This window comes from Gavia stellata, chromosome 12 (genome assembly GCF_030936135.1).
Source record: "Gavia stellata isolate bGavSte3 chromosome 12, bGavSte3.hap2, whole genome shotgun sequence".
Taxonomy (NCBI): domain Eukaryota; kingdom Metazoa; phylum Chordata; class Aves; order Gaviiformes; family Gaviidae; genus Gavia; species Gavia stellata.
In genome coordinates, this window is record NC_082605.1 from 24,393,876 (window position 1) to 24,420,899 (window position 27,024).

The following is a 27,024-nucleotide window of genomic DNA, read 5'->3' on the forward strand; positions in this document are numbered from 1 at the left end:
AGTTTCTAGCGCGCTGGGCGCTGTGGTGACCAAGGAATGACTTTCAAAGCACCGCTTTCCCCCCATTGCAGTTGGGATGACGTTAGGCGTTTGGATTCCTTAAGTTCTCTCCTGCTAAAATATTTTAAAGGCCATCAGTGGATTCTGAAGGACATTTCAGTCTCTGCAGGTTGGGGAGAAGGGGGGGGTGTAGTTAATGCAAACATACTGAGCCTCCCGAGGCAACGTTAATAGCAGGCATGTTCACTCAATTCTCTGGAGCGCCCCTTCGTTGCATCTGAAGTGATTCTTTCTTCCGTCAGTCTGGCTCTGTCTTTCAATTAGAGACTGGGATTTGCAGCAGAACAAAACATCAGACCTTAAATTACCAGCTGTGCTTTATTTTAAATGCTTTCTTCTTTCAAAGACATACTTTGGGAGCATGCGGAGTCTGGTGTTTTCTCTCTCTAAGATGGTCCCTATAGGTTAGAGTTTCAAGTTTGTGATTACGGTAGGATTTGTTTCTCTGGATTATGGTAGGATAATTTGCAAGAAGTGTTGATGTTTCTACTATCAAGAAAGAAGGTTTGGTTTTGGTTTAATTAGTAAAACCATAACTCAAAATGTTTTCTTGTATTGACTAAAACATGCAGTTCCTTAAATGTGCTCTGAGGGGATTCATTTGTATTTGATATCAGGAAAATACTGTTCCTTACTGTCCTTGTGTGTGTGTGTTTGTTTTTGACATGCAGGACAGGAGAGAATTGGCAAAGACTCCCACTATGAGCAGGAGGGGAAGGTCCAGTTCGTGATCGATGCTGTGTACGCCATGGCGCACGCGCTCCACCACATGAACAAGGACCTCTGTGCCGACTACCCGGGGGTCTGCCCCGAGATGGAGCACGCAGGAGGCAAAAAGCTGCTCAAGTACATACGCAGCGTTAACTTCAACGGTGAGCTGAGACTGCTTCTTCAGTAGTGGATTTACCCCTGTGGCTTTTTTCCATTTAATTTCACTTTATATATTTTTTTTCATTCAATGCAGATCAAGGCTTTTTTTACTGTTTCGCTAGAGTTTGTGGCAGAAGACCATGTTTATTTGGTATCTATTTGAAAACATGTTCTAGCCAAGGCAAATAGGCTACTACTGTCCAAAGACAGAAATCACTGCTGCTATTTTAGGATACCTTCCAGAAATCTGATTTCCTATGGGAGAAAGAGCTGGGTGAAAGCCTGAGCTTGTCTCTGACTAAACATGCCTGTTGAAACCCCAGAAGTTTGTTAGCATAACACAACATTTTTCCTCTTTATTTATATTGTTTCCTGTACTTGGCGAAAACCAACCGGATGAAATTCTGGTACCCTGAACCCAGCTTAGCTGCGTGCTCGAGAGAAGCGAGAGGACAGCTAAAGGGCCAGGTCTGCTTGCAGAGCCAGAAATAAGTGGTTTAGGCAGAGCGGTTACTCCAACCTTCGTTCCTCTAGCCAGACTTCAGAGGAGACAGAACATCCTGAGAATGTGGATGGGAGAATTTTATCTCTTTGTCTGCTTATCATTTACCCACCTGCGCTTCCCAAGCGTGGCAGTGATGGTTGTAATGCCAGCCCTCTGCTTCAGACAGTGCAACGGGCTTTCATGTATTTTTCTTTTCACAGCAGTGTATGAATATCAGCAAAATTTCCTTGCCTCTGTATGTTTTACTCTAATTTTATTAGTTTCATTAACAAACGTTCACCTGCAACCAGCCCAGAGTCACCAGAGCAGATCGCTTACAGCAGGTAACGTTACAGCAACCTGACGTTGTTTCCCCTTCATGAACCTTGCTAATGTCCTCAGCAGGAAATCATGCTGCTCTTGCCCTCGGTGCGTATGAGACAGAGACCTCAGATTTAACCAGGAGCCAAAAGTTAGACCTCCAAATCCAGATTTAGAGCAGATTTAGGGAAGTACTGAAAAAATACCCTCTTGAAATGCGGGAGGCAGCCAGGGCTGGGGAGAGGGGTTTGTGTAAGCTTCATGTTCTCATTGGGCAGCATGGGGAGGCGTTTCCTGCTGCAATCTACTAACAAACGTTTTTATTAATAAACTTAACAAACCCCACCCCCCCACCCCCGCAGCCAATAGGACCTGAGAGATTTAAAGGTAGGAATACAGATGGTATTGCGTGGTCAGGCTTGGTCATTTGTGCCAAGGATATTTTGCCTTCCTGTATAAATCATCTTATAAACAGCAAGGTGAATATGAGGAGATTTTAATTCCTTTCCCTGAAGTAAGTGGTGTTAACTACAGCCAGGAGCAAATTTTGAGATGAATGATCTGAGGAGGTCTGGAGAGTTCTACTTTCCTCATTTTGGAAGGTTAATTATAAAGGACAAACCTCCTGTAGAAGTACAGCATTCATGTACAGTGTTGTACTTTGGCCATTCTAGTACTGGAGAGCAGCTCATGCAGGGTCATCTCTGGACAGTTCTTGCATATAAAGACGCTGAATGGTCATCTAATCATTTTAATAGAGCTGAGAAATAATTTATGAGAAACTGGGTGTCCGGCTAATGTTGCCTACTGTCCAGCTCCAAGAATTGGTTTGCACCAACTTTGGTTTCCTTATTCGTGTTTTCTTGGTCAGGCTTTTAAAAGATGACGTTTTTCCCTCCGTTTGTGATTGACTTACGTGGCCATATGGTGTTTCTCTTTGCTTGTATACATGGAACTCATGTCCAGCACAGGGACTGAAGTAGTGGTTTGCTTCTTAGCATGGGAAGGAGAATGGTGGCAAAACTGAGACAGCTTTAAACCTCTTTAATTTCTCTTGGCTGTCTGGGTGTAGGCATTTTCCATGAAAAAAGAACCAATTCCTTTTAAGGTTCATTATCCAGGGGCAGAGTTTAGCTTTTTCTTGACATATTCATAGTGCATAACTGCACATGTGTTTATGTGCCCAGGCTTAATATTCAGCTGTGATGCTCCTGGGGTTCGTTCCTCAGTATCTGGAAAGATGCTCTGAAGACAGTTTCTTCTCAGTATTCTATAAAAGTAAATTCCCAGAATTGCTGGGATTGGTTCAGTCTTCCTAGTGGCACAGAATAAACCACCATCGTATAACTCGCCAAATGGACGAGGCCAGCCTGAAAAATGCAGAGATGAGGAAATGGGAGAAGCTTTGGCTGATCTGGGTGGTGTATTCCTGCGCTGATAAAGCCTGGGAGCTCCTGGGACGTGGGTGCTGGTGCCTACGTGTTCCTTGGCCATCTTGTCGTGGCTGGGAGGGCAGAGACAGAAGAATGAGCTGCTGGGCTTAGCTCAGCTGTCTTGGTTTTAGCCTTGATCTTAACTTGCCCTTCCCCGAGTCACCTGTGCAGCCATGCAACTCCATCTCACGAAGGTTAGGACTTGGAAAGCAGTATTCAGTCTATGCTTAAAATCTTGTTCTCACAGTCTTCTACTTTAAATTTGTAGTAAAAACAGAAAGTAGAACAGTGGGAGTGCTTTGGCCAAACTGCGTGCCAGCGAGAAAAAACGTAGCCCATTTTCAAGCATCCTGAGCCCATGAGCTTGAGATCCTCTTTGCATGTAACAGATCTCCTTGTCACTGTGCAGTTGAAATCATCCTGTCTGTGCTTTTGGCGTCTTTTCTTCCTTGCAAAGGTAATGACATTCATGCAGAAAGAGCTCAAGCAACGCTTTAATGAAGAGAGACTGGATTTGTACTAGGAGCTCAGTATGAATTTTGATATCGTCACACTACCTTGAGAACAAAAAGACCCCAAATATGGAAAACTTAAAACCTCAAGTGCTCACGCAGTGAGATTCTCAAAATCTCAAAGCACAAAGTGGTTGTATTTTTGCCAGTGAAAAAGCTAAAGATCCTGTTCGTAGGAGCCCTTCAGGTCTTCAAACTGCAGTAAACGTGCACTGAATAATAAACACCTGAGCTAGTTACGCCTGTCTAGCACCCTGTCCTTCTCCTATTAATTCATTTCTCATCTTGTGGTGATTAAGAGATCGAAATCCTACAAATTCAGTCAGATCGTGGCTTTTTTTGAATACATCCTGCAGGTGAAAGGGTGTCATGTACTCTCTGTGTCTGTGTAGTGAGAAGGCAGCTTTTTTGTTGGGAACAGAAGATGAATTAAATTGTCATAGCCTCTGAATGAGCAAGAAGCTGCAGTCTAGAGGCTAATACTCAGTTTCTGAAGTGCTTGCTGGGGCTGAGCAAAATTCTTGCAAACCTTAGTAGAAGGAAAATAAATCCTAGATTATCAAAAAACAACTAAACAACTGTATGTTTTAATAATTAGAAGATCAAGAAGTCAAATAACAAAGGGGATCATTTTTGAGAATACTGTTTCTTCTCTGTACTGAGGTTTTCATACACTGTGCACTTATGAAAATAAAAAGTAAAGGAACTTGAATTGCAAGTGGAGACCGAAATGCTGTAGCAATTTAAAGCAGGACTGACAGGTCCCTACAGACAGATGGTACAAAAAGAGCACCAAAACATGCACCAGAGCCCACACCAGAGCCCACACAAAGGTTAAAGAAGGTTTGCACTTACTAAGCAGATCCTTGGCGGGGAGTCCAATTACTCCAACTTCAAAGTCAGGAAACAGGACGCTTCTGCTTAACTAATGACCTGAGATTATCAGTTCTTTGCGTTTCTGTAGAACTTCATCTTCCCTACAGATCCCAGACTTTCCACAGCTTTTTTCTGTATAATTTTAATGCATAAATGTCGATGTACCTGAAAATAGCAACAGGTGTTTACTGCTGACTATCAAGTATCCATATCCATGCATGAGGTTGATGTCCCAAGGGACTGTGCCATCAGGGGCCTCTGGAGGTGACCCAGCAGACAATGCTGTATCGTGCTCTGCTGCTGTGGAGTCTGCAGCCCTATAGCATCTGAGTGCATCCACTTATCTTAAGGATTATTTTAAATGTCAGTGTTTAAAAGCTGTCTGCATGCAGCTACACAATGCAACAATTAGCAGTAACCTACAAAAAGTGTTCTTGCTCCTGCAAAACACAGAAATGTTGCATTTTGGAGCAACAGTTCCTGATACGTTTTCATTTTAGGACCTCTTAGGTCCATAGCAGCACCTATCCTTCACCTTGGCCTTCTGCTTATCGACCCTGTTGTCCACTGCCCATCCCTTGGGTAGGGAACAGGGGTCCTGCCGGCACCTTCTGTGGGTAGCTTGCTCTGGGTGCCCAGCCAGGGGACGGAGAGGCTTGGCTTTACTCCATGCACCACAGTGGGGTGGCTGTGGTTTAGCCAGGAGAGTTCTGGGCGACATTCCCGATGGCCCGTGAAGGTGACCATAGACGTGCTCTTGGCTGCTTCCCCTCAGCCTACAGAAGACTTTGAGGCAGCAGTGTTTGTCTCAGCACTGTTGACTTTGGCATGGCCATGATGGTGGCGTCCACTCTCAGTCTGCCTCCTGACGTGAAGACATGGATATTTCTTTGTGCCCATGCTGGGGTTTTGTCAGGATGTGGGGAATCCACAAACGTCTATGCTGCATTTTGGGAGCCTCATTTGAGCTCCTGCCCTTTGAATTGTACTTTTTTGTCAGCTCTGACAAAACCAAGCTTAACTAATAATACACAGCCTTTTAAGAGTCATGATTAGCTAAATCCCATTTACCATTTGTGCTGACTTTTTGAAGGAGCCTAGGAATTACAGCCATTTCTTCTTACTCACTTTAAGTGTTTTCACCGTAAATGTATTCTAGCTACGTTAATCTGTAATGACAATTAAATATCTGCGTAGTACTCATAAGGAATGAGTGAGGGGAGATTTCGGTGGAAGATTTTCTGTACCAGCCTTTGAACTGAATCTGTATCTGATCTCAGAGGATTGTAGGATAGACAGGAAACAATTTACCAGGGCTGGAATGGAAACTATGCTAACTCATTCCTTCAAATCTTTTTTCACTCACTGGAATTCAATGAAGAATGGGAATCATGAAGAAAACCATAATCTTAAAGTTCAATGCTACAACAGGAGAGATTTTTCATTGCTTTAGGGAAAAAAGTTCCGCAGGAGGAGGAAGTTTTGAATATAGATATGCTGGAGTATTGTCATAATCTTCAATCTTGACACAATATTACTTCTACCCTACTGAAACCTATTTTAATATGCCTTGAAATAAATGTCATCCTTGAAGTTTTCACCTAGAGATCTGAGGAAATGCAATGCTGCTTTGAATTCTCATCTGAGAAGGGGTTCACATCTAATGCCATGGTAATTAAAATGCAGATGTTCTGGTGAGAGCTCGCCTGAGGATCAGGAATCGTCCATTCCATTGCTCAGCTATCAGTGCACCTCCAGGTTGCAGGCTGGCTTTGCTCAGCACCAGGACCAAAGGAAGGGTTGTGGGGGTATCCTTGCCTTGCTGCTTGCCCTGCACTACCTTACCCGTGTTAGTCACCTTAGTATATGGCAAGTAACGTTAATTCAGGATCCTGATCCTGAACGGTTCCTGACTGAAATACTTTGCAGCCTGTGTCAGTGTCATAGAGCCTAAATAAGGGAGTACACAAGGAACAGTCTTCCTATAGCTTAGTCTGTTCTTTTCCTTCCCAACTGCATGCTGATTATGGGAATAAGAACATATTGTGGAGGAGGAAGCTATTTCTGGATGCTAGTCAAGATTCACTAGACCTGGGCTGACTTCTGACAGCAGTATCTCTTAGAAGCAGATGGAACATTTTCTAGGGGAAAAAAAAAAATCATTTAGAGGCTCCATTCACAGGAGTGATTTTCACTAAAGAACTCCTTGAGGGAAGAGAGATGGGAGGGAGGCTGGAGGGTAGGAAGAAAAGCTTTCTGATTTTTCTTGCTTTGTGCAAAGCTAGAGTGAAGTAAGGCTGATCTAGTTTTGCTTCATTTTATTTTTAGTCAGTAGGTTTGGGCAGTGATAATTAATCACTGGGAGAGGGCTGGGATTGTACCACTGTGTCCTGAAGTATCCGTTTTAGATGGCTGGGGTGATAGATGACCTTTGCCTGAAATGTGTTGCCAGTCCAAAAGCTCTCACCCATGACTTAATAAAATAGATACTGTAAAGATTTGGCGTTGGTTGGTTGGATTTTGTCTTGTTTCCTTCCCCCAGGCAGTGCTGGCACTCCAGTGATGTTCAACAAAAATGGTGACGCACCGGGGCGCTACGACATCTTCCAGTACCACACCACCAACACCAGTACCCCGGGCTACCGCCTCATCGGCCAGTGGACAGATGACCTCCAGCTCAACGTGAGTCTATTTTATTCTTTGATTGTGCTTTTTTGTCAGGTACAGTCACTGAATGTTATTTTGTGTTATCCTGCAGAAATTAATAGGGATCTTTACTTTAATAGGGATTTCTTTGCAGCTACATAATGCATTTTTTTTGCATGTTATCTTCCTTTACTCTGTCCTGCAATCTTTTCTCTGTACCCTGAATACCAAAGCTCCTCAGACTAATAGAGGCATTAGGTGATCGTGCAAATTTTATTACTTTTGTGTGTCTGAAATCCCTAGTTGCCAACTTGGAAAATGAAGCAGTAACGCGTTGTAGTTTGAAATCAATGGGCTTTCATTTGCAGATGCTCTTCAGTTTTTCTAGTTATAGTCTTCAGTTTTTCTAGTTTTAAGAAAGCTGAAACTGAATGTTTTTTGAGTGACTCACTTTTCCGGTGTTAGTTTTAAGCACTTAAGCACGTAGCAAAAATATCCATATGAATGAGATGGCCTTTTTGTAATGGCACCTAAAGAAAAACAAGCACGTAAGAGCAGGGGATCAAAGACCCCCAAGACACTTTGATGTTTCCAAGATGAAAAAACCATGACTGGTGGCTGAGAAAGGTGGAGACTTGTGTCAGCTTCGTCCGTGCAGGGGTCGTCTGTGACAGGTCTCTGGAGATCTGGGTTCAGGCGTCCTGCTTGACTTCATGCGAGTTGCTTGAGACTCAAATGCATGGAGAAATAGTGCCGGTTTAACCTTATAGTTACTTGACTCCTTGTAGATCGTTATTAAAGCACAAAGACAGTTTCAATTCAGTTTGACTACTCTTCCGCAACGGAGCCTGAATAAAATCAAGGTATTCCTGAAGTGAAATGCCAGTTGCTACAAAAGGGTTTTCTTCTCTCAGGCAAAGTTCCCACCTGAGGTTATGCCAGCTCCCTCTCCTCACATCATCCATCCTTGGTGTGTTATGGCTCCTTCCCTGCCTCTGCTGCCAGATTTCCTTGGAAAATAGGGTGCAGGGTGGAAGGGAAGGCTGTGTGAGCATGGTCCAGTCCTGACACACACTCAAGAGGTGGCCAGGACATAGCTGGCAGGCGGCATGTGGTCACAGCAGCTTGTGCCTCGGGTCTCTGTGTGCAGACCCGGCATAACGCTTGGGGCACTCGGGCGATGAGACCCGGGGAGATCTGAGCTACTGTCCCACCTATGCAGCTCTTCAGCTGGGATGCAAGCCATGGGCTTCCTAGGTAGATGCAAACACCATCATTTGGAGTGGAACCGAATGCAGGACCCTTTCTCTTTCTATTTACGTTTTCATGTCTTTTGTTAAATGAAATAATAAATGTGGATTACCAAGGGTCCAGTCTTTGAGACTGACCACAATATTTTGCTATTCTGGAATGCTGGCTCATTTTGATTTGCTGTATGCTCTTCCAGGTTTTTTTCAATTTGTTATGTTCTATTTAAGGAAAACTATATTAACTTGGAATTTACAGTTCTTTCAGCAAAAATATTAATATTTTATTAAGTAAATCCTTCTTTATATAAACTACACATCCTGATTGATTAAAATTTAAGGCTAAATTAATGGAGCTTGATTTGTATTCCTGTTGTTGTGTTAAATGTTTCCATAAAAAGCACACTTTCCTCACCCTCATATCCTGACAGCTACAGGGTTGTATCAGTAGTTGAGATTCTCTCAGTAACTTGCCTTCTACTCACTTACGGGTCCTATTTTCTCACACAGGATTAGCATTGCTGTAATAGTTCCTGTCTGTATTTTCTTACAATAGTAAAGAAAATTGTGGAATTTAGAGGAGTCAAGGATACTCTAAAATAACCAACCAAAATAATAGCTACTATTAAATACATCCCAGGAAAAACTGCCAAAGGCTACAGTTTGTCTTCAGTAATTATTGTGGAGATAACACTTCAGGATATATTTCTCCAATTCTTATTTCTTTAATACCAACACGAGAGGGGAAACAAAAGAAAGGATGTTTAGTAAGAGTGCTAATTTTAATTTAGAAAATGCTGAAGTGATGCTTTGTTTTCCAAGAGACTTGTCATCTTGGGCAGTCTGGTTTAGTTCTGTGTGTTTGAATTTCCTCACTTACAAAAGAGAAAAGTTGTTCTGCCCTATTATGCAGGCCTTAATGGTAAGGACACTCCAGATCTCCAAGGCGGTAGGTAAATAAGTGCCGAAGACCATCATAGGTGAGTAAATATTTTCTTCTTTATCATTGTCCTTGTTCAAAGAAGGAGCAAGAACATTTTGCTATTTTATTTCCCTGGAAGTCGTGCTACTGTTCAGTCTGTCGTCGGTCTAATCACACCTTCCCCTTCACAGTAGTTTGGAGTGAGAAGCAGAAGTAGTGGAGCACAGGACTGATAAATATTGATAGCTGTACCAGATTTTTTCATGTAAAATTAAGGAATAACTTCTTACATTTCTCTTTCTATTGCATAAGACAGTAGATAGAGCGAAGAGGTCTTCAACAACCTATTTGCAAGTCTTAAAACACCCTATATCAGTTTGTTTTCTTTTTGTTGTCATGATTTTATAAACCTGGTTTTACAAAATGTCCGTGACTGTACATTTCTTTCAATCCTGATTGCTTCTCCACATCTTTGTATCACCTTTGCTTTTTTTATGTGTGGCAGCAATGTTCAGTAAAGGCAGGTGTCTGCTCCCTACACGCACAGGAGCCAGATTCTGCTCTCCCTTCAGCAAGTTTCTACGTGAAGTGTCTTCTCCAAGTGCAGGTGACTCACCCTGGATTTACATTTCTGTATCCGAGATCAGAATTTGGTCGATAACCAAGAAATATTTTATGACTTTTCACTGCAGCAAACTTGGAACGTAATGTCGTTTTTACGTAAGGACAGTATAATCACCAAATTTGCGTTTGCTTGCTTGATGTCAAGCAACCTAACACAGCCTTGCCTAGTACTCGATGCATGATTTAGTAACAATTTGGGCTATATTTCACAGATATCTGCGCAAGGATAAAATGAGCAGATGTCTGATTTTAAATGGCTTGGCCAGTATTCCATGAAAAACTGTGGCAGTGCTTTGTTCTCCCTGCAGTGAAGTTGTGATTACAAGATGCCCACCCACCTCCCATAAGAGGTCATGGAAGAGCACCTCCTGCCTCTCTCTCTTTTATGAAGATTATGTCAAGCTCTGTCAGCCCCTTTTTTGGCCCCCTGCATACAGATTCAGTATGCAATATTTATAGTTCACGTCCTCCTACAATTTCAAATGCTTTGCCCTGAATTTTAGGATCAGAAATTTAGCCAGCTGTGTCCCTATTGAAATCCTGTGTCATGACTCTCGGAGCCTGTTGAATAGCAAAGACACAGCTCAGGCAGTTAGACAATAGAACTGTTGACCGCAGTAATATTAGCACCTGAAACCAGGATTGCATTTTACTATGCTGGTGTTGAGGGTATGCTCATGCATTACAAGGCAGTTGCATCATTATGAGGAGAACTGTTTTGATTGTATTTAGTTTTCATGATGTGTTTCAAAAGGCAAAAGTGCTTTGGAGAGGAGGAATTCTACCATGGGGAAAAGGAGGTGTGTCACGTACCAGCTGGTTTTTGGTTGTTCTGCTTTTCAAATGGGTAACTTTTTTTTTTTCTTTTTACTTCAGCAATAACTAGATCTCTAACTGTTGTGCTGTTCAAGCAATAGGAAATAGGGAGGATGACTGTGGGTTAAGCATGAAGGCAGGGTGGCCAGGAGACACAGGTTCTGCTTTCATGCCTTATGTTTCACTTTGAATTTTGGAAAGATAATTAACTCTCCATGCTCTGTTTTACCCCATGTATACCATAGACCAAATAACAATAGATGTCTTCTTTAGGCACATGCCTTTGTTTGTAAGTCTTGGTAAAGCACTTTGAGGTTGCTCAATAGGAGGCACCATAGGAAAGCAAGGAATTGGCTGACCAGCTCTGATACATGGCTGGCTTCTATGAGTGCAACTTCTAATGCTTTGAGGTACATGAAAAAATCAGAGGTGCATCTCTCCTGGAGGAACTGATGTGCCTGAAGGAGAAAGAAGTGGATCACTCCTAGAGGAACTGCAGGTTCTCATGGGAAATTTGGTGATATTGCTTCTCTTTCTCTATATAGAGTTAACTCAGCAGGTCCCAGGTTTATTATGTTTTCAGATCCAAACCTCTGCAAGTATCCCTGCACAGTCAGAATCTAAAAATAAAGAAAACAATCCCTGTGAAATTGTTGAATCTTATTTTCCCAAGGATTTGTCTTCTGCATACCCTACTGCAGCAGCACTCTCCATCGTGTTCCCTGTGACTCCTTCCCATAGTTCTCTCAACAATTTCCCTACGGTGCCTGAACTCCCTCCCACACCCCTATATCATTAGCTGTGCAAGCGTCAGCTTGTTTCGTGGCTGTCTTTGAATTACACATGTGCCAGCTGGTTGGTTGGCTGGCTGAACTGAAAGGGTGAGAGAGATGCTCAGTGTTGGTGGATCTCTCTTCCAACTATCCACCAAGTTTTACCAGTGCTGCAGACACATCCTTCAAAAATCTCTGCTTGTGGAAAATGTGCTTCAAATTGCCCAGCAAGTTCAAAAGTTATTAGGAAGGAAGTTGGTGCAGACAGATGGATGGGCAGACAGAAAGTGCATATGTTCCACTTCCTTCAAATTTTCCTCTACAATGATAGCAAAATTTAGAAATTTCCAACAGTTATGCAGAATGAAAAGTAAAGTAAAGCTAGTCTGGCTGTTAATAATTTTTGTTAAAAGTGTGATTTACGCAGAAGTGTTGCCCAGTAAGTAGACTGCTATTGGATTTGGGCAAGCAGGCATGCCAGTTCAATCTATTGTATTGCTGAGGTGAGTGGCAGACTTGCATTTGACCGAAAAGCCAGAGTTTTGGCCTTATCTTCCATCTCTACCCTGTCTTCCTATTTCATACTGGCAGCTTTTGGGGGTCATTATAAGGCTGAGCTCCTTTCAAGTTTTCAGTTTGAGTGGCCTAGTCCTGGTTTGGATGTGTCAGTGCTGCCGAGGCTGAGCCGTGAGCAGGATGGAGAGACCTGTCCGGGCTCCTGCGGACGGACTCTAGCTGCTTTCTCTGATCTGGGGTACTGCTACCTCTGCTGGGGTATCGAGATCCTGCATGATGGACTAGAGGTCTGGAGTGAATCCCAAGAAGGAAGCTCTCCATGGGGAAAGTGCTCTCGCCTCCGTTTTATGGTGGAGCACCCAGCTGAGATGTGGTGTTCATCTCCAATCATCCCTCCACAACTTGCAGCACAGTGGCAGACATGATGCCCTGTTTCACCTTCACCCTCATCTTGGTGAGTAGTGAAATGGTTTCAGGAGACCTATTTATCTGCCATTAGAGATGGATATCTTCGTAGAGCAAGCTAATGTTGTTGGGTTTTTTTTCAGTTTGATTGTTTAATTAATGCTGTACTTCTAGCCTATTAGTGTCCGCATAGGGTGCATCATGTTGTTTTAATTGCATCGGCATCTCCAACTTGTCAAGTGTGCTCTTCCAGCTCGGTGTAATGGCTCATAAAGGTGGCACTGGGCACTCGAGTGCTGCTCAGATGCTGCAGCACATTTTCAGGATGGCTGAAGAAGGTGTATCCTCGACTGATAAAGAGCAATGGTGGAAAACATGATGTCCTGTCTGTTATTGTACTGTAGAGATTTCAAGTAGCTCTCACTCAAAACATGTTTTACTTCCAAAGCATCAGATAGGGTTAACTCTAAGCTCCAGATAAAACTAAAGCATTTCTCTAATTAATTGGTTTGCAAACAGAAACAAATACATAATAAAGATGGCTAAACATACTGTTTGCAGAGATAAACAAAAAAATCTGTATTGTTTTATAGATGTGCCCTTGAATTGTAAATTGTTTAGTCGCATGAAGTAGTGTACTGCTTGAAACATGACTGCTGGTTAAATGGAGCCTTTTGCATGCAGAGTCGGGGACGCTGGCTGCTTAGCAATTCCTTACGCTTCTATTCATTTCCTCCAGCAATAAGTGATATATTGCTGCAATCTTTCTAAACAAGTGCTTGGAAGATTAATAGTATTGATAATTATCAATATGGTTCCATAAGCACGTACGTTACATAGATCTAAGTCCCCTTATAAATCCTGGCTCATGTTATACGGTGCGAAGGAAATCGCTGTGTACTTATTAATAGCTCCCTCCTCCTTGGGGAAATAGCTATATTATGTTGTTTTCTTCACTGTAGGTTCAGGCCAGTATTTTAGAGGAATGTGAAAAATGGGGGGAAAAGTCTTCCTTTAAAGAAAGCAACATTCCTGTACCTCAGCGTCTCTGGTCTGGGAGCAAACGGAGAGTGCGTATAGCTTGGGGGTCAGCGTTCACCTAGAGAGGATGGGGAGCCATTGCTGACCCCGATGGCGGGCAGGGACGGTTTCAAAGCAAGTCCTTGACAAAGAGAATGATGGCGCTTCCATGCCGCAATTCTTTTTTCCTCACAAATAGAAATATATTAAGTTAACTTTGTAATCGTCTGTGCAATTTATGCAGATCCTGCACACTTCAACACCTATTGAATCTCTTTGGGCTCAGACTAATCTATTTAAATGCCATAAGCACCTCTGTTATAGAATTTGGAAATAAATGATACGCATAGCAAGCTAATGAAAAGAGTGAGTAAATTACCTTCTGGCAAGAGACCTATATGTACCTGACTTTTTTGGTAAAATATTCAGAATGGCAATTAGATTCAAGCAACTCTTCAGTGAAGTTTGATGCTCGGGAATGTTCTGCCAACAGATGGTATTTTTCTAAAATAATGTGTTGAATTTTATTTCTGTTCATTGTTTTTTGGTTTTGTTGTTGGGTTTTGTTTTCTTTTCCTTGGGAGTAGATCATGTTCAGAGCAGATGGATTTTTTCAGAATATTTTGCAGCAAAAGATAAATCACTGGAGCACGTGCAAATTTCAGTGTATTGAAAGCCCGGGATTTCCCCAGTTTCTGGTGGAAGGCAAGCAAAAGGGAACCTATCTGGCCAGTTAGAAGTATTTGCTTCAAATAGCAAGGGATGAGGGAATTTCACCACAATTACTGTAGGATTTTTGGGGGGATTTTAGATGCTTTTAAAAGAATGTATTTTGAAGTATTTATCACATATTTAAAAACAGAAATTTGGCTTCTCCCAACCTAGAAAAGTTCAGCTTAAACACTTTTTACCTTAATGAAGTTGTGTATAACTGAAAGCACAATTATTGATAGAATTATCAGCTCTAGCTCCTATATGCATGTAATGTATAATCGCAAAAGCCCTATTTGCAAATATATATAAAAAATGTGTTTATATGCCTTTATATGTGTATATATGGATGGATGTATATACATGCACAGACCTTTGCAATATAGATTTCTCTTGGTTTGCAACATCTGAGTAAGCTCAAAATCATGGTTCAAAGATTACATCAAGATAGATAAAAATTGGTATCCATTTCCTTTCTCATTTCAGTTATTGTCACATAAATTGGCCCTTGTAGTGTCATTTCCTATTCCTGTTAGAGACTGTAATGAGTAGCTGGTACAAAGATAATACATCTATATTACACCCTGGAGCCTGAAATCTTGTGAGCTGATGGGTTGACAGGAGGTATGCGTTATTCAGGTGTTGAATAGTCTCATTAAACAAATTCAGCAAATGAGGTCAGGGTGTTACTTAAAATTAAGACTTTAAGTATTAGGCATGATTAGTATGTTTTGTTTTTGTATGTCAGTGCAGAGCCTTGAGCTTCCAGCTGATGCAGCCACTTGTTGAAAATCACCACCGTTGACATTTTTAATGAAATTGGCTAAACCCTTAGGTTTAATTAGCTGTACCTTACAGCATATTGGCATACATGGAGATGTAGGTGTATCCAGAAGCAACTGGGTTTCTGGTAGCTGAAAAAAAATTAATTATTTTAGCCACTGTTGCCTCATTGACATTTTCGGAAAGTAACTTAATCCAGGCTATTTCTTTCCCATGGAAATACTGCTCAGCCTGTGCTGCTCCTGGTGGACTGCAACTGCTGCTGCCTCTGGTCCTCAACTGGGGCTATGTCCAAGTGCAATGGCATTCCTTATTGTCTCAAGGCACTCTTTGGAAATGTTGTTCTGCCCCAAAATAATTAGTTTTATGGAACATAAAGTTCTGGGCTGCTTCTTCAGGCATTTACACCCCACTGAGATGAATTAAACCTGCCTGAAGCCCCTCTCCCCCCAGCACTGTTACTGACACTCTGCATCTTCTGCTCCCCTGACCTTGGTCCTGTCCCTCCACCCACTCTTCAGTGTCGCAGCAGTCACCAGGTGACACGCGGCAACAGGCTCACTCGTGGGGCCATGGGTGCCTGGCTCTTTGGGAATTATCTCACAGCACAAACACCGCTAAATGCAAAGTCCTTCCAGTCCTTCCAGCCTGTTTGCAGAGCTCTTCGCCATAGCTGGGCGGTTCTGAGCTCAGTCTCTATTACGCCATCAGCCAAATTGTATGCAGTCCAGTTAGAAATTTAAAGGTGAATAATTACATCAGTGTGTTACTAAAATACATCCCAATTACATGTTTTGGCTAGCGAGTTACTGTGCCCAACATGTCAATAGCTATGATGTATACTATAATAATAGACGTTGTTTATTTTGTTCTGTCATTAGATTCTGTAATCTTTCATTGCTCATGTCGACCATGACTGGCATGAACACCTTTAATTATCTTAACTTGCAGAATTAACTTTCAGCCAACTGGAAGGGAATTTTTCAAACCACTGGCCCGCTGAATGACCATATGCTAATTCCTTAGTCCTCCATCAGGTCTCCAAAATGCGTGCTAGCAGGCAGCAGGACTGGAATCACGTAGGTCCGGCCCACAAGCTGTGATTGCAGCCTGACTTGGTAAGTGCTCCTGGAATAAAACCGATGCGGTTTGTAGTACCGCAGATGGTTTTGACACATTAGGTTGAGAAATGGCCGCTGTAAATAATTTTTATTCAGATAAGGGCACAACCTCAAAATGCATGATAGTAACCATGTGAATCACAGAATCACTAAGGTTGGAAAAGACCTGTAAGATCATCAAGTCCAACCATCACCCAACACCACCATGCCCACTAAACCATGTCCGGCAGCACTTCTTCTGTACCACAGAAGAGAGCTAAACAAGTCATTGCAAATCATCAACAAATGCAGATAATCCCGTTTGTACCTGTACTTTCTTTGAAAAAGATAGTAGTAGGTAGTAGTAGGTAGTGCATATTGTCATCCAGAGGATCTCAGAGTGTGTCTCAAAGTGTCCTTCGTTACACTTGTGCAAAACATTTAGCATGTAATGACAAATGAAATCAGAAAATCTTGGGAGCAGCATGATGTTGACTGCCTTAACATCGGCATGTATGCAATAGAAAGCTGAGGGGTGTGTAACATTGGCAAATGGTTTGCATGTGTGCTGCAGCAGCTGGTACCCAGGTGGGTGGCCTGCGCCACCGTCCTGCAGCAAGGTCTTGTATGACGTGATTTGGAAATCCTGCCAGGGTGGCATTTTTTGGTATGGGGAGAGTAACTTAGAGAATTCAAACATTAGGAGGCTTTGATAAGGTTGGGTGTGAATAGTGTAACAGAACCATCCAGGAGAACAAGGACCTACAGCTGTCAATCACTGCCGTCTGCAGAATTAGGAAATAACCCCAAAGAGAAGAGCCAGACCAGTGTGGACACACTTTCCTGTCTGTTACTTGCTACACTTGAAAATCATGAAAACTGTATTTTTTTAAAAAAGAAAGGTTATTCGGTGGGTTGAGCTTTCTACATAGATTTTCACTTCATAAAAAGAGGAAGGCAATAGTTAAATCTCACACCTCACTCTGCAAACTAGCTCAGGCTTGGAATTAAAGACGTGAAATGTCATTTCCTCTTTGTTATTGACCCATTTTGCCTAGGCGGTAATGTATACCGCGTGAGCTGTGCTACCTTAGGCAAAGCAAAGTGAATTATGCTATATCAGCTTTTGGCAACTCTGAGCATCGGTATAATTTTCCTCCAGGTCTGAGAATGTCACAAGGTAAAATGTCTGTAGGGATATAAATGCTAGGAGAAACCAGCCTGAGAAAATATCTAAGATGTATTACATATCTTTTCAAAGATAGGAAAAAACTAGAAACGAAAGGAGCTCATAAAAAGCTATAATGGAAGAAAATTGCGTAGCAGAAGACTTGGTGACTTCAGAATTTGCTTCATCTCGTGTTGTTCTCTTCAATGTCCACGAGCCTCTAGGCAGGCAGACTTACGCTCTGAGAATGAGTAACATGAGAAATAGAAGGTCAAAAACTAAATCACTGTGTTTTTAAAATATGTGATGTTTTTGCTCCTACGCGTCACATCTTTAATCCTTTTAGTAAGGCTAATATATTTTTGTCAGCAAATACATTCAAGAGCAAATACTTTGCTGGGATATTTTACGACTAATTAACAGGTTTGGTTGCTTTTGGGCAGGAGTAATAGTGTCAGTTTGTGTGTTATTGAGGGCGTAATATTCTTCTTTTAATACCTGAAAATGGAAAGATGCTGTTCAATGGCAGACGTGCTTTGTTGTGCTTGGAGAAGTTCACCCAGCAATGTAGAGAAAACTGTAGAGAAAAACACTACACATGTGCCACAAAGCCGTTTTTCTGCTCACCAAGCAGCTACTCCTCCACCGCTCTGAGAGTAGAAAGCAGGATACGGCCGTTTGTCCAGCAGCACGTGAACACTCGGCATTTTGCAAATACCTGTCAGGTAATCCAGTAGAAAACTCAGGTTTCTAGTTAGATCCACTGTGGTCTTTTAGCTGTGGTTTTGCCAAACTTTTCTGTCCTTCTCCCCCCTTGTTTCAGCCCGGCAGGACCCCCCATAACTCCTGCTGCAGAGCTGCAGCCTCTGTTAGCTCCGACCGTGCCTTGCAGCCGCTTCCGTCACCCTCCGTGAAGGAGGGCTGCTGTCCCTCGGGGATAATCTCCAGTGGCGCAGAGACACCATACCAGCTTTTATGTTTGCATCTCACCCTTGCCCTGGCAAGGGAGGTTTGTTGGAAAACATTATCTCTGTGTAAGTCTTTGAATTGCAGGCTGCAGGTACACAGAGGCGCACGATTAGCACGGTAGGCAGTGGCAAGCCAAGGCTGTGCCTGGAAACGAGGGAGAAGTATCAGCAAAATAGTGATTGAATTTTTGCTTCTGGATCAAATGCATTTAAGTTTTGTCTTTGTTGCAAAATAAGTGTAATCTTTTGTCGTGGAGGTAGTGGACGGCAGCGTGGAGGTTCGTGTCTAGCGAGCTCAGCAGGGCAGCCACCAAGACGCTGCTCATGGTTCTTTCTTTGACGTCTCTTTTCTTACCCACTTCATATTTCCTCTTAAAGTTTGTCTGGTGTGGTAGGAGGTTTTTGTTTAATATCCCTGTCTCTAGAAGTCGGGAGTGCCTGGCGTTCCCCTTCCAGAGGTTGGGATGCAGCTGGGGGACGGCGGGGACAGGCTGCAGGCAGAGCACGTGCTTTGCACCGCGAGGGCTGTTGGTTAAGCTCTTCTAGCAAAATCTTCCAGGGAGCTGCGAACCAAAGGTGCATCCTGACGCAGAGCAAAAAAGGTTTTATTGTTGTGCTTGTACGCAGGGGACGTGTGAAATGCACAGTGGTTCCCGTTGAGATGTTCACGTTTAGGGAATTGAGGCATGCTTTCCACGTGCAAAACCTGGAGGCAAGAGGAGTGAGCGGGAGTACAGGCGTTTGGACTTCACCTGCCTGAGATTTTAGTTCGGCAGGCCCGCAGCGGGTGTGGGCTGGAGTCCTCCAGTCGCACCAGAGCTCCTGTGACAATTAACAGCAGCCCAAGGCTTGCTCGTTTGTCTCCATTTTTATTTGTTGAATTTGCGTGTAAAATTTTTTAAGGTATGGTATTTACAGATATGGGAACTATTGGCTTAAAGCTATTTTTGTAGGCCTAAAACATAATCTGGCTATGTTTTGTAAAATGAAATTTTGCTACCATACAGATGCAAGTGCCAAGGATAGTAGAATAGAAGTTATGACGATTGCATAGTATTGCCCTTGTTTGCTTTAGAGGGGAGAAAGAAATCCCATAAAGGGTAGTTAAAAAGCTCTGCACACATCAGGACCATGTGAACAGCCCTTAGAGTTTCCAACATTTAAGCAAAGCATAAAGGTTCCTGATGGAGTACATGTATTGAGTGGGTCAAAAGTAATCATTTTTTAAATGTCCCTGAATACTGATTTCCATAGAAAATTGACGTGGTTTGCGGCAAGACTATAATATTGGATATATAGTGTGCCTTTTAATGTGTCTCAAGCTAATTGTTCACATGATAGGCAATAATGGCCCCAAATAAACAGCTGAAAAGTGGTCTTTAGCCTGCTCTTAAAATTTGAGGGGAAGCCTTTATTTGCTTTGTTTTCTTTTTTTATTTGTTTTTTCTTCCACTGATCTGGAAATGTACATTTTATATGAAAATGCTGCATTAAATGGTTCCCATGAAACAACCTTGTTTACTTGTTAATTGCACCTTTTAATGGCGTGGAGGATATGTATTTGACCATTAAAAGTAGCACCCGGCTCCCAATGGTAACTAGGAATTGTACCTATAATTAAATATTTTATTCCATTCTTGCGATGCCTGTCCTTTAGACTGGCTGGTGAAGGGTAGCACAGACTTCAGCCTCTTTGCAAAAGCAGACCTTGGGCCCCTTTTACGTTCAAAAATACAACTGGAAAAGGTGGTAACAGGCTTTTCTCCTCCATCACCATTACATGAGGTTGGCGTTCGTTTAGGACGTGGGAGCTTTACACATCGTCCCACCTCTGCAGTGCCGGCAGTTCCCTGGGAGAGGGGAGTGTGCCAGGATGCTCTCCATGATTTTAATGAAAACATTAACCTCTTCATGGGAAGGAGTGGGGAGGAAAATTCGCTGCGCTGGAAGAGGAGTGCACAACTGGGAGTATGTCTTACAGTTAAATATTTAGGGCGCTTGACTGGAGGGAAAAAGTAACCGGTTCCACTCCCTTTACTTTTCAAAGGGATGGGGCAGGGAAGGTTTTGTGTTATTGCTTTAGTATGCAAAAACTCCTTTGTTCCCACGCAGCTTTCAGAGCAGAAGCAGCTGCCAGCCTCAGCCTTCGGCCACCTTCCCTCGCAGCGACCGCCCATCACGACCACGTCGCTCTCCTCTTCCTCACCCTTTTGGTTTCAGGGAGACGTGACTGCGGTGTTGATGGAAGGCTGGCCCCAAGGGCAGTATAATTAAAGTCCCATCAGCCAACCCTGATTTTCTGTATGCCATCTACGGTTCTTTTAGGGACCGATTGACTGAGCATAACCTGAGCAGGATAATTTAATAGTATCAATAACACTGCAGCAATCCAATTAGGGCCTAAATGAGTTAGGTACTGAGTTTCACTCAGAATTTTGTATTTCTTTCATCTTGCTTCCCTGGCCTGTGTGTCATTATGCCATGCACGTTAGACATGATGAGAAAATTACTGTACCATTGATGCTGATTCTTTAAAAAGGGAAAACCGGGACCAAATAATTTGACTAGCAAATACTGGTCTTTGAATCAGCTTGGGAATTAGTAGGATAAATAAACTAAAGCATTTTGAGTTGGCAGGCACTTCAAGATAAATGCTATCCAAATTACACACATGCCATTTGGTACATCTCTAGTTATTACCCTTTCCGTTTTGAAAGTAGTATATCCGATTTGGCAGATGTATTCCTTTTTCACAATCGTAAATAACAGAAAAAAAGAAGTTATTAGCTCATAAGCAGAGATAAACAAACATAAAGGGCTAATCCTTTTCTCAAAACTTGGGTAAGGTCAGCTCACGGCTATACCATGAAAAATAACTCAGAAAAGGAGCTTTCCAGAGAAAAAGCAGAATTCCTGGATTTGCTTCTAGATATGCCATTGTCATCCAGGCTTTTTATTTAGGACTTAAACTTGCCAATTCCTGAGCATTATGAATGCGTTAGAAAAAAACACTTTGATTTTGTTCTCTTAAATGCATGAGCAATTGCTTTGCCCTAATGTTGAGCTATATTTTAGGTGCTTTGGTACTTTGGATTGAGAGTTTCTCATCGTCCTGCACAAAGAAACCCTTCAGTCTCGATGCTGTAGGACGGGCACTGAGCTAGTACAGAACTGCAGATACATGGGAACTTCTGGTAGAGTCAGTGGGCACATACTAAAAGCTGCATGCTGCTGGCTTTGACGTCCTGTCTCACTGTGCTGTGCCTTTACTGTACCTGATAGTTTCCTTCATCCTATTTATTATGTACTGCTGCATTCGTGTACCACCCTGAGATCTTCAGATGGCAAACAGCGTGGGAGTCAGCTAGACCATTTTAGCCTTTTCTGTTAGGAGTCATAGAAAAGGTAGCCTTATCTAGTTATCTAATTATTTACTGTACACCTCATGACATTTAAGTTTCTTATTTATATTCTAGCTGCAACATAGGTATATTTGAAATAAGATACATGCAAACGTGTCCAACAATCCTAATAAGCAGAAGAAAGTAAAGATCTGAAATACCTTTGATTGAAGGGAACTTTGTTAATACTCTTTCCACCAGAATAGTAAAATATTGAACAGTATTTCTTATATAAGTATGTAACCAGGCCACCTCACTTTGAAACAAAATCTTTCATCCTTTCTGTCTCACATCGCAGTGTATACGAAGCCTGTCACGATCAGGCCACTCCCATTGAGATCCTGTTGTTTGATGTGCGCGGGACGGTTGGGAACACAACGCAGTCTGGTGCTTCATCTCTCTAATGACAGATGCTGAGTGCTGGGCAGACCCAGAGAGGCAGCTTAAGTGGCAATGCCATGGGCATTTGGGCACGGTGGCCTGTTGTTGGTGTGAAGGAGCACGTTCCTCACTGCAGACTGTTCTCCTTCATCAGAGGTGCCAGGCTTCAGCTTCAGCTGTGTGTCACTGAAGATTGCGACACTACAGGACAAGCCAGCTTATGCCAGAAAGCATTAAATGCCAATGCCGAAGAGAGGGGTGTCCAGGCTACTATTTCCATAGGGCTGCTTTCATTGTACCACTTAGTAGCCAGACAAGCTGTAAATTGCTCCTTTAATTAAGCAGAATTTTATCTCCTTGTATACGACAAGAGAAACCTCGGGAGCTGGCAGAAGTGCAGGTTGTGAGCAGTGAGATGAGTGGACGGTTTTTCAGGCTGAAATAGTGGCTTATGAGTTCTGCCAGTGATACCTCCTCTGAGCTTTGCCAAGTAGCACAACCATCCTGCTCCTGGTCCCGTCTGCTAAAAACATACAGCTTTAAAAAAGGGCTTGGTATTGTTTAATGGATTGCTTTACATGAATTCCTATGAATATACGTACGCACGTCTGCTCTAAATACCTCTGAGTCGAAATCCTAATTCCTACTCAGAGTTTGTGCAGTCATTAGCCAGGAAGAAATGTACCCACTCCTCTTCAGGAACATAATCTGTGTCGAGACTTCACTATTTTTGACCCACATCCTACAATTAGTTTTTCTAAGAAATCTGTAGCTGGCAGGTCGATCATTTTAAAGAAATAAAATGAACTCTGGCCATTAGTGTGCAGTGGGTATTGCTCACATCTCCTTCGTACTGTAAATGCCGTATGACGTGAGCTCTCTAACAAGGCTGATGCGTGTGAAGTTCGATGCAGCTCTGTAACGAGGCTAATGGTGATGAAGTTCAAACCAATTTAGTGAATTACTGGGCTCGGTTCAGCCCCTGGGACGTGTGACAATCCCTGAGTGTCCCTTTGCAGAAGTTTGAATAAGTCTTGGCATTTTGTGGCGTTTTACTCTTTTCTAGCGTAATGGATTGAGGTTTCTTGGAGCGTGGCTTACAGCGAGGACAGCATGCTGGGGTGTAAGCTAGGATATGTGCACCTACGGCCTCATCATCAGTTCTCCTGATGTCTTTTCTGAAGATGCAGATGCTACTGGTTGGAGTGACACTGCATCTAGCACTAAGGGGCATTCTTTGCATGAAATGTCACATAAGAGGGGAATGGCAGGAGTTTTCTCAGCCTTGAGATTGCAGGGGTTTTGTGTCCTCCTGAGTAAAGCACATGTACATCTTGCTCGCTGCACATGGTTAAGTGCATTTTGGTTTGGTTCAGGGATTCTTGTTTGGCCCATTAGTTAAATGATATATTTAAACTAATACAAATATCAAAGGATGAAGGAGGGTGATCTCCTAGAATATTTAGCTCTGTAGACTGACGCAGAGAGTCCTGGCTTAGCAAGTTTGTTTGTAAAGGTGAACCGGAACAGTATGTGTAAAAGGTGTTTGTGCATAGCTCTTCTTTTGAGTGCTGTACGTCCTTTATGCCTCCCGGCTGCTGAGGCACATTGCTTATCATCATGCTTGTATAACCAGCTTTCAGACGCTGCTGTGAGTGAAGGCTATTGTATCACTTATTAGTAAAAACTGTCTGATGCTTTCAGTGCTGTCTGTCACTGCCAATCTTAAATCATTGATCTTTTCTCTCTACACATATCTGAGAAGAATATTTTTTGAAACGTTTGCACAAAATTTTAAAAATACCTGCCTGTTTCTGGGATTCAATCTAGAAAAAATTACCGTTTTTCTGAATAATGCTGAAGTGCTGGTCTGCATCTGCGGATGGGCGCAGACCTTCATGGCAAGGAGCTGCCTTTGGTTATGGCCATTAAAATCCATCTTCATCAGGCCAAGCTAGAGGACTTTTTAAAATCACACTTTCCACGTACTCAGCAGAGAGTTCCTTTTGGCAAGTCTCACGGAGCATCCTAGTGAGCGTGGTCCTGGCTCAGGGGGATGCCAGAAATGCGGAAATTGAGCCAGGAAAGAGCTGGAGCTTCCTGGGAGTGGGGTAAGGCACCTGATAAATGGCTTTGCAGGACTGCTGACACTGGCAGACTGAGCGTTGGCAGATACTTGCCTGTGGTCCACAGAGCATGAACCAGTAGCTGAACTAAAAGAGGTTGTTCTTTTTCATAATCCCTGCGGCACCACATTAGTTAGATCTTCCCCCAAAAAAGAGTTTTCAAGAGTGTTAGCACTTTCTCAGGTAAATTCTTCCTCATAGCTGTGTCTCTTGAGTAACCTGATGGTAATTTCAAGGTGATCTATAGTATAATTAAACACTGATCTGTTATTCCTCACTGAAGGAAAACTCTAACTGAAATCAGTGGGAGTGTCACTTGATTAAGGCATTCGGTCTGGTCCCACAGTGAGCTGTCATTTTCCCCGTATGAAGCTGAAATCTCATGTGTAAATATCCCCTTAATGCCTTGCAATAGGTTTTCCTTTTTTTTTTTTCCCCCTTCAGCAAAAAAAGTCAGATAACTTAGGCTACACAGGTTTGCGCTATGCTAGGTTGTAGCAGGAATTGAAGGAAAGCACTTGGAGACCAAACTTTACCCTAAAAATATCTGTTGTTGGTTGAGGGGAAAAAAATGCCTGCAGCAGAATGAACAGCAATAGACAATGAGGGCTGGTTTTATTAATTTCCAGATGAATACATGATATTCTGAAATGAAGCCCAGCGTGTAAGAATGGCAATGTTGCTCCCCATGTGGGAGATGTTATTTTCTGCATGTACAATATTAAGAGCACCATGAGCTTGGCCTATTTTGTGAAATATGGAAGGTGACTATTAGACTGGATTCTCCTTTGACCAGTTGGAGAATGAGATGCGCTGGGAACGAAGCGCTGGGCATGCCACGAAGGCCGTACCCCAAACGCCCTGGCATTCCGTCCTTGGCTTCTGTCCTCTGATTCTAAGCCACTTACTTCAAGATGAAAAATTATCTTAGATGATTACCTCTGCTTTCAGAAGACAGACTCGTTCTAACCTATTAACTTAAATAGAAAAGAATTGTGTAGTATAAATGCACATTTGGATGTACATGCTCTTTTTTAATTAAAGAAACCCTTGCAGGGGATGCAGGGTGAATACTGAAGATGCATGGTCCATCCCTTTCCATTAGTGATAAGACAACACAAAGCTGTAGCCAAATATAAAAGCATTAAAATAATTAATTTTCAGTTTTATTGTGTGTCAACAGAAATGCATGATAATAAGCATTTTTGCAAAAATTGTAGATTAAGCATTTTTCTCCACATCAGTGTTGTGCTAAAAATGTCCTTGCTTTAACGTAGAACAAATAGCCTTTGGATCTCATTAAAGATGTTATTACAAGTGCTCAGTGTAACTTGCTTCTGGTGTCCTTAAAGCAGGTAAGATTGGTAAAAAATGATGACAAATACTCAATGAAAGAAAGAGTAAGATCAGGAAAGGAAAGAGAAAAATAAATGAGGTTTAAATGTAGGTTAAGAACTGCTTATTATGAGATCACCAAAAGGGAGTTACAGAGTAGGAACAAAAGTGATGGTTTTAGTTGCAGTTTAGATCATAATTCATTTAATGTATTAAATAAAACGTGATGCAGATGCTATGCAGATTTTTATACCCATACCCAAATACCAACTGTCCTTTACTCTAGGAGGCAAGAACCAGTGCCAGGGGAATTTTTACCCGTGACAGGTAATACACAGCTGAACGTTCGGCACGAGAAGAGCAGAGCAGGAGGGAGCCTCTCCCCGATGCGCCTGCAGGTATCAAGGGTGCTAAAATGAAATTAGAGTTTTCTCACTTGCAGAAGAATACAGGTAGGTGACTGACCCTCCAGCATTTCCGTTTAAGCCTCCACCAGCCACCCAGTAAAACAGCGGTGTGCCAGCCCCGAAGGCGCTGGGGATGCCAAGGCAGGCAGCAGCCCCGGGGCGGTCTGGCAGCATCCCCACCTCTCCCTGCCCGCGCAGGGTGCCCGGCTTCTCGCCCGCGGAGCCTCCCCAGCCTCCTCCCGCGGGAGCAACCGAGCGAGCCAGCCCCGCGTCTTTCAAAAGCTTGAAGGAGAGTTATTTTCTGCACACGTTCATACAGCAGTTTGCAGTGTGGGATCCCGTCCCACGCCGGGGCTTCCCGGGAGCTGTCACAGCATTAATGAGAGGAAGAAATTGGAGCTGTGCAGTCCCCGGGTGAGACTGATCCTGGGGGCCTCTTGCTCATTAATAGGCATCTGAATCAGCAGGTGAGAAGGTGAGGGTCTGGCATTATGGGAACGTTGTCACGATTTCTTGACGATGTTTCTGATTCGTGCTGACAATGAAAAATTGGAAGTTTTTTTGGCTGGAAGGCTTTGAGAAGCGGTGAGTTTCCATCACCTTCAATTAGAAAGTTGTGATTTGCTTGTCCTGTGTGTGTTTATGGCGATGCCTCTGTCTGTTCCTGCAGCGGTCGCTGTTTCATTGGGGCAGAACCAAGAAGGGCAGCAGTAGGAGAAACCAGAACAAAAAATATATTAGGACGTTTAGCTTCCGTTTATAAAGAAGATAGATTGGAGGGATTTAAGATAATTAATACAGCAGAACAGGAAAACTTAGAAGATTTTGCTTTTCCTCTAAAGTAGCTTTCTTTTGAAGTGTCCCAAGACACCTAAAAAGACTCGCCAGCACAAACCGCATCGTCCCTGGCGTCACGAGGAAGGCAGCGCTGGGCCGATGCTCCGTTTCGCTGATGAAGTGTTCCTGTGGAACAGCACTGAAAGCATGGAGAAAAAAATAGCTGTCACGAGGCAGGGGTGAGCTGCAGAGCTCAGGACCAGATTTCGGGTGCTCCGTGGGGAGCAGGGGTGCCCGGGCTCTGCCGGGGCCGCGGCAGCCCCGTCCCAGCAGAGATGCTCT

General features: G+C 42.9%; 1 protein-coding gene across 1 annotated transcript in view; it reads left to right on the top strand.

The window, feature by feature from the left end:
- Positions 1–27,024, top strand: part of GRM7 (glutamate metabotropic receptor 7) — a 283,523-nt gene that overhangs the window by 206,137 nt on the left and 50,362 nt on the right. The window contains exons 6-7 of the mRNA XM_059823137.1: positions 732–932; positions 7,099–7,238. Of these exons, the coding sequence (XP_059679120.1) occupies positions 732–932; positions 7,099–7,238 (341 nt within the window). The remainder of the gene's footprint in view (positions 1–731; positions 933–7,098; positions 7,239–27,024) is intronic.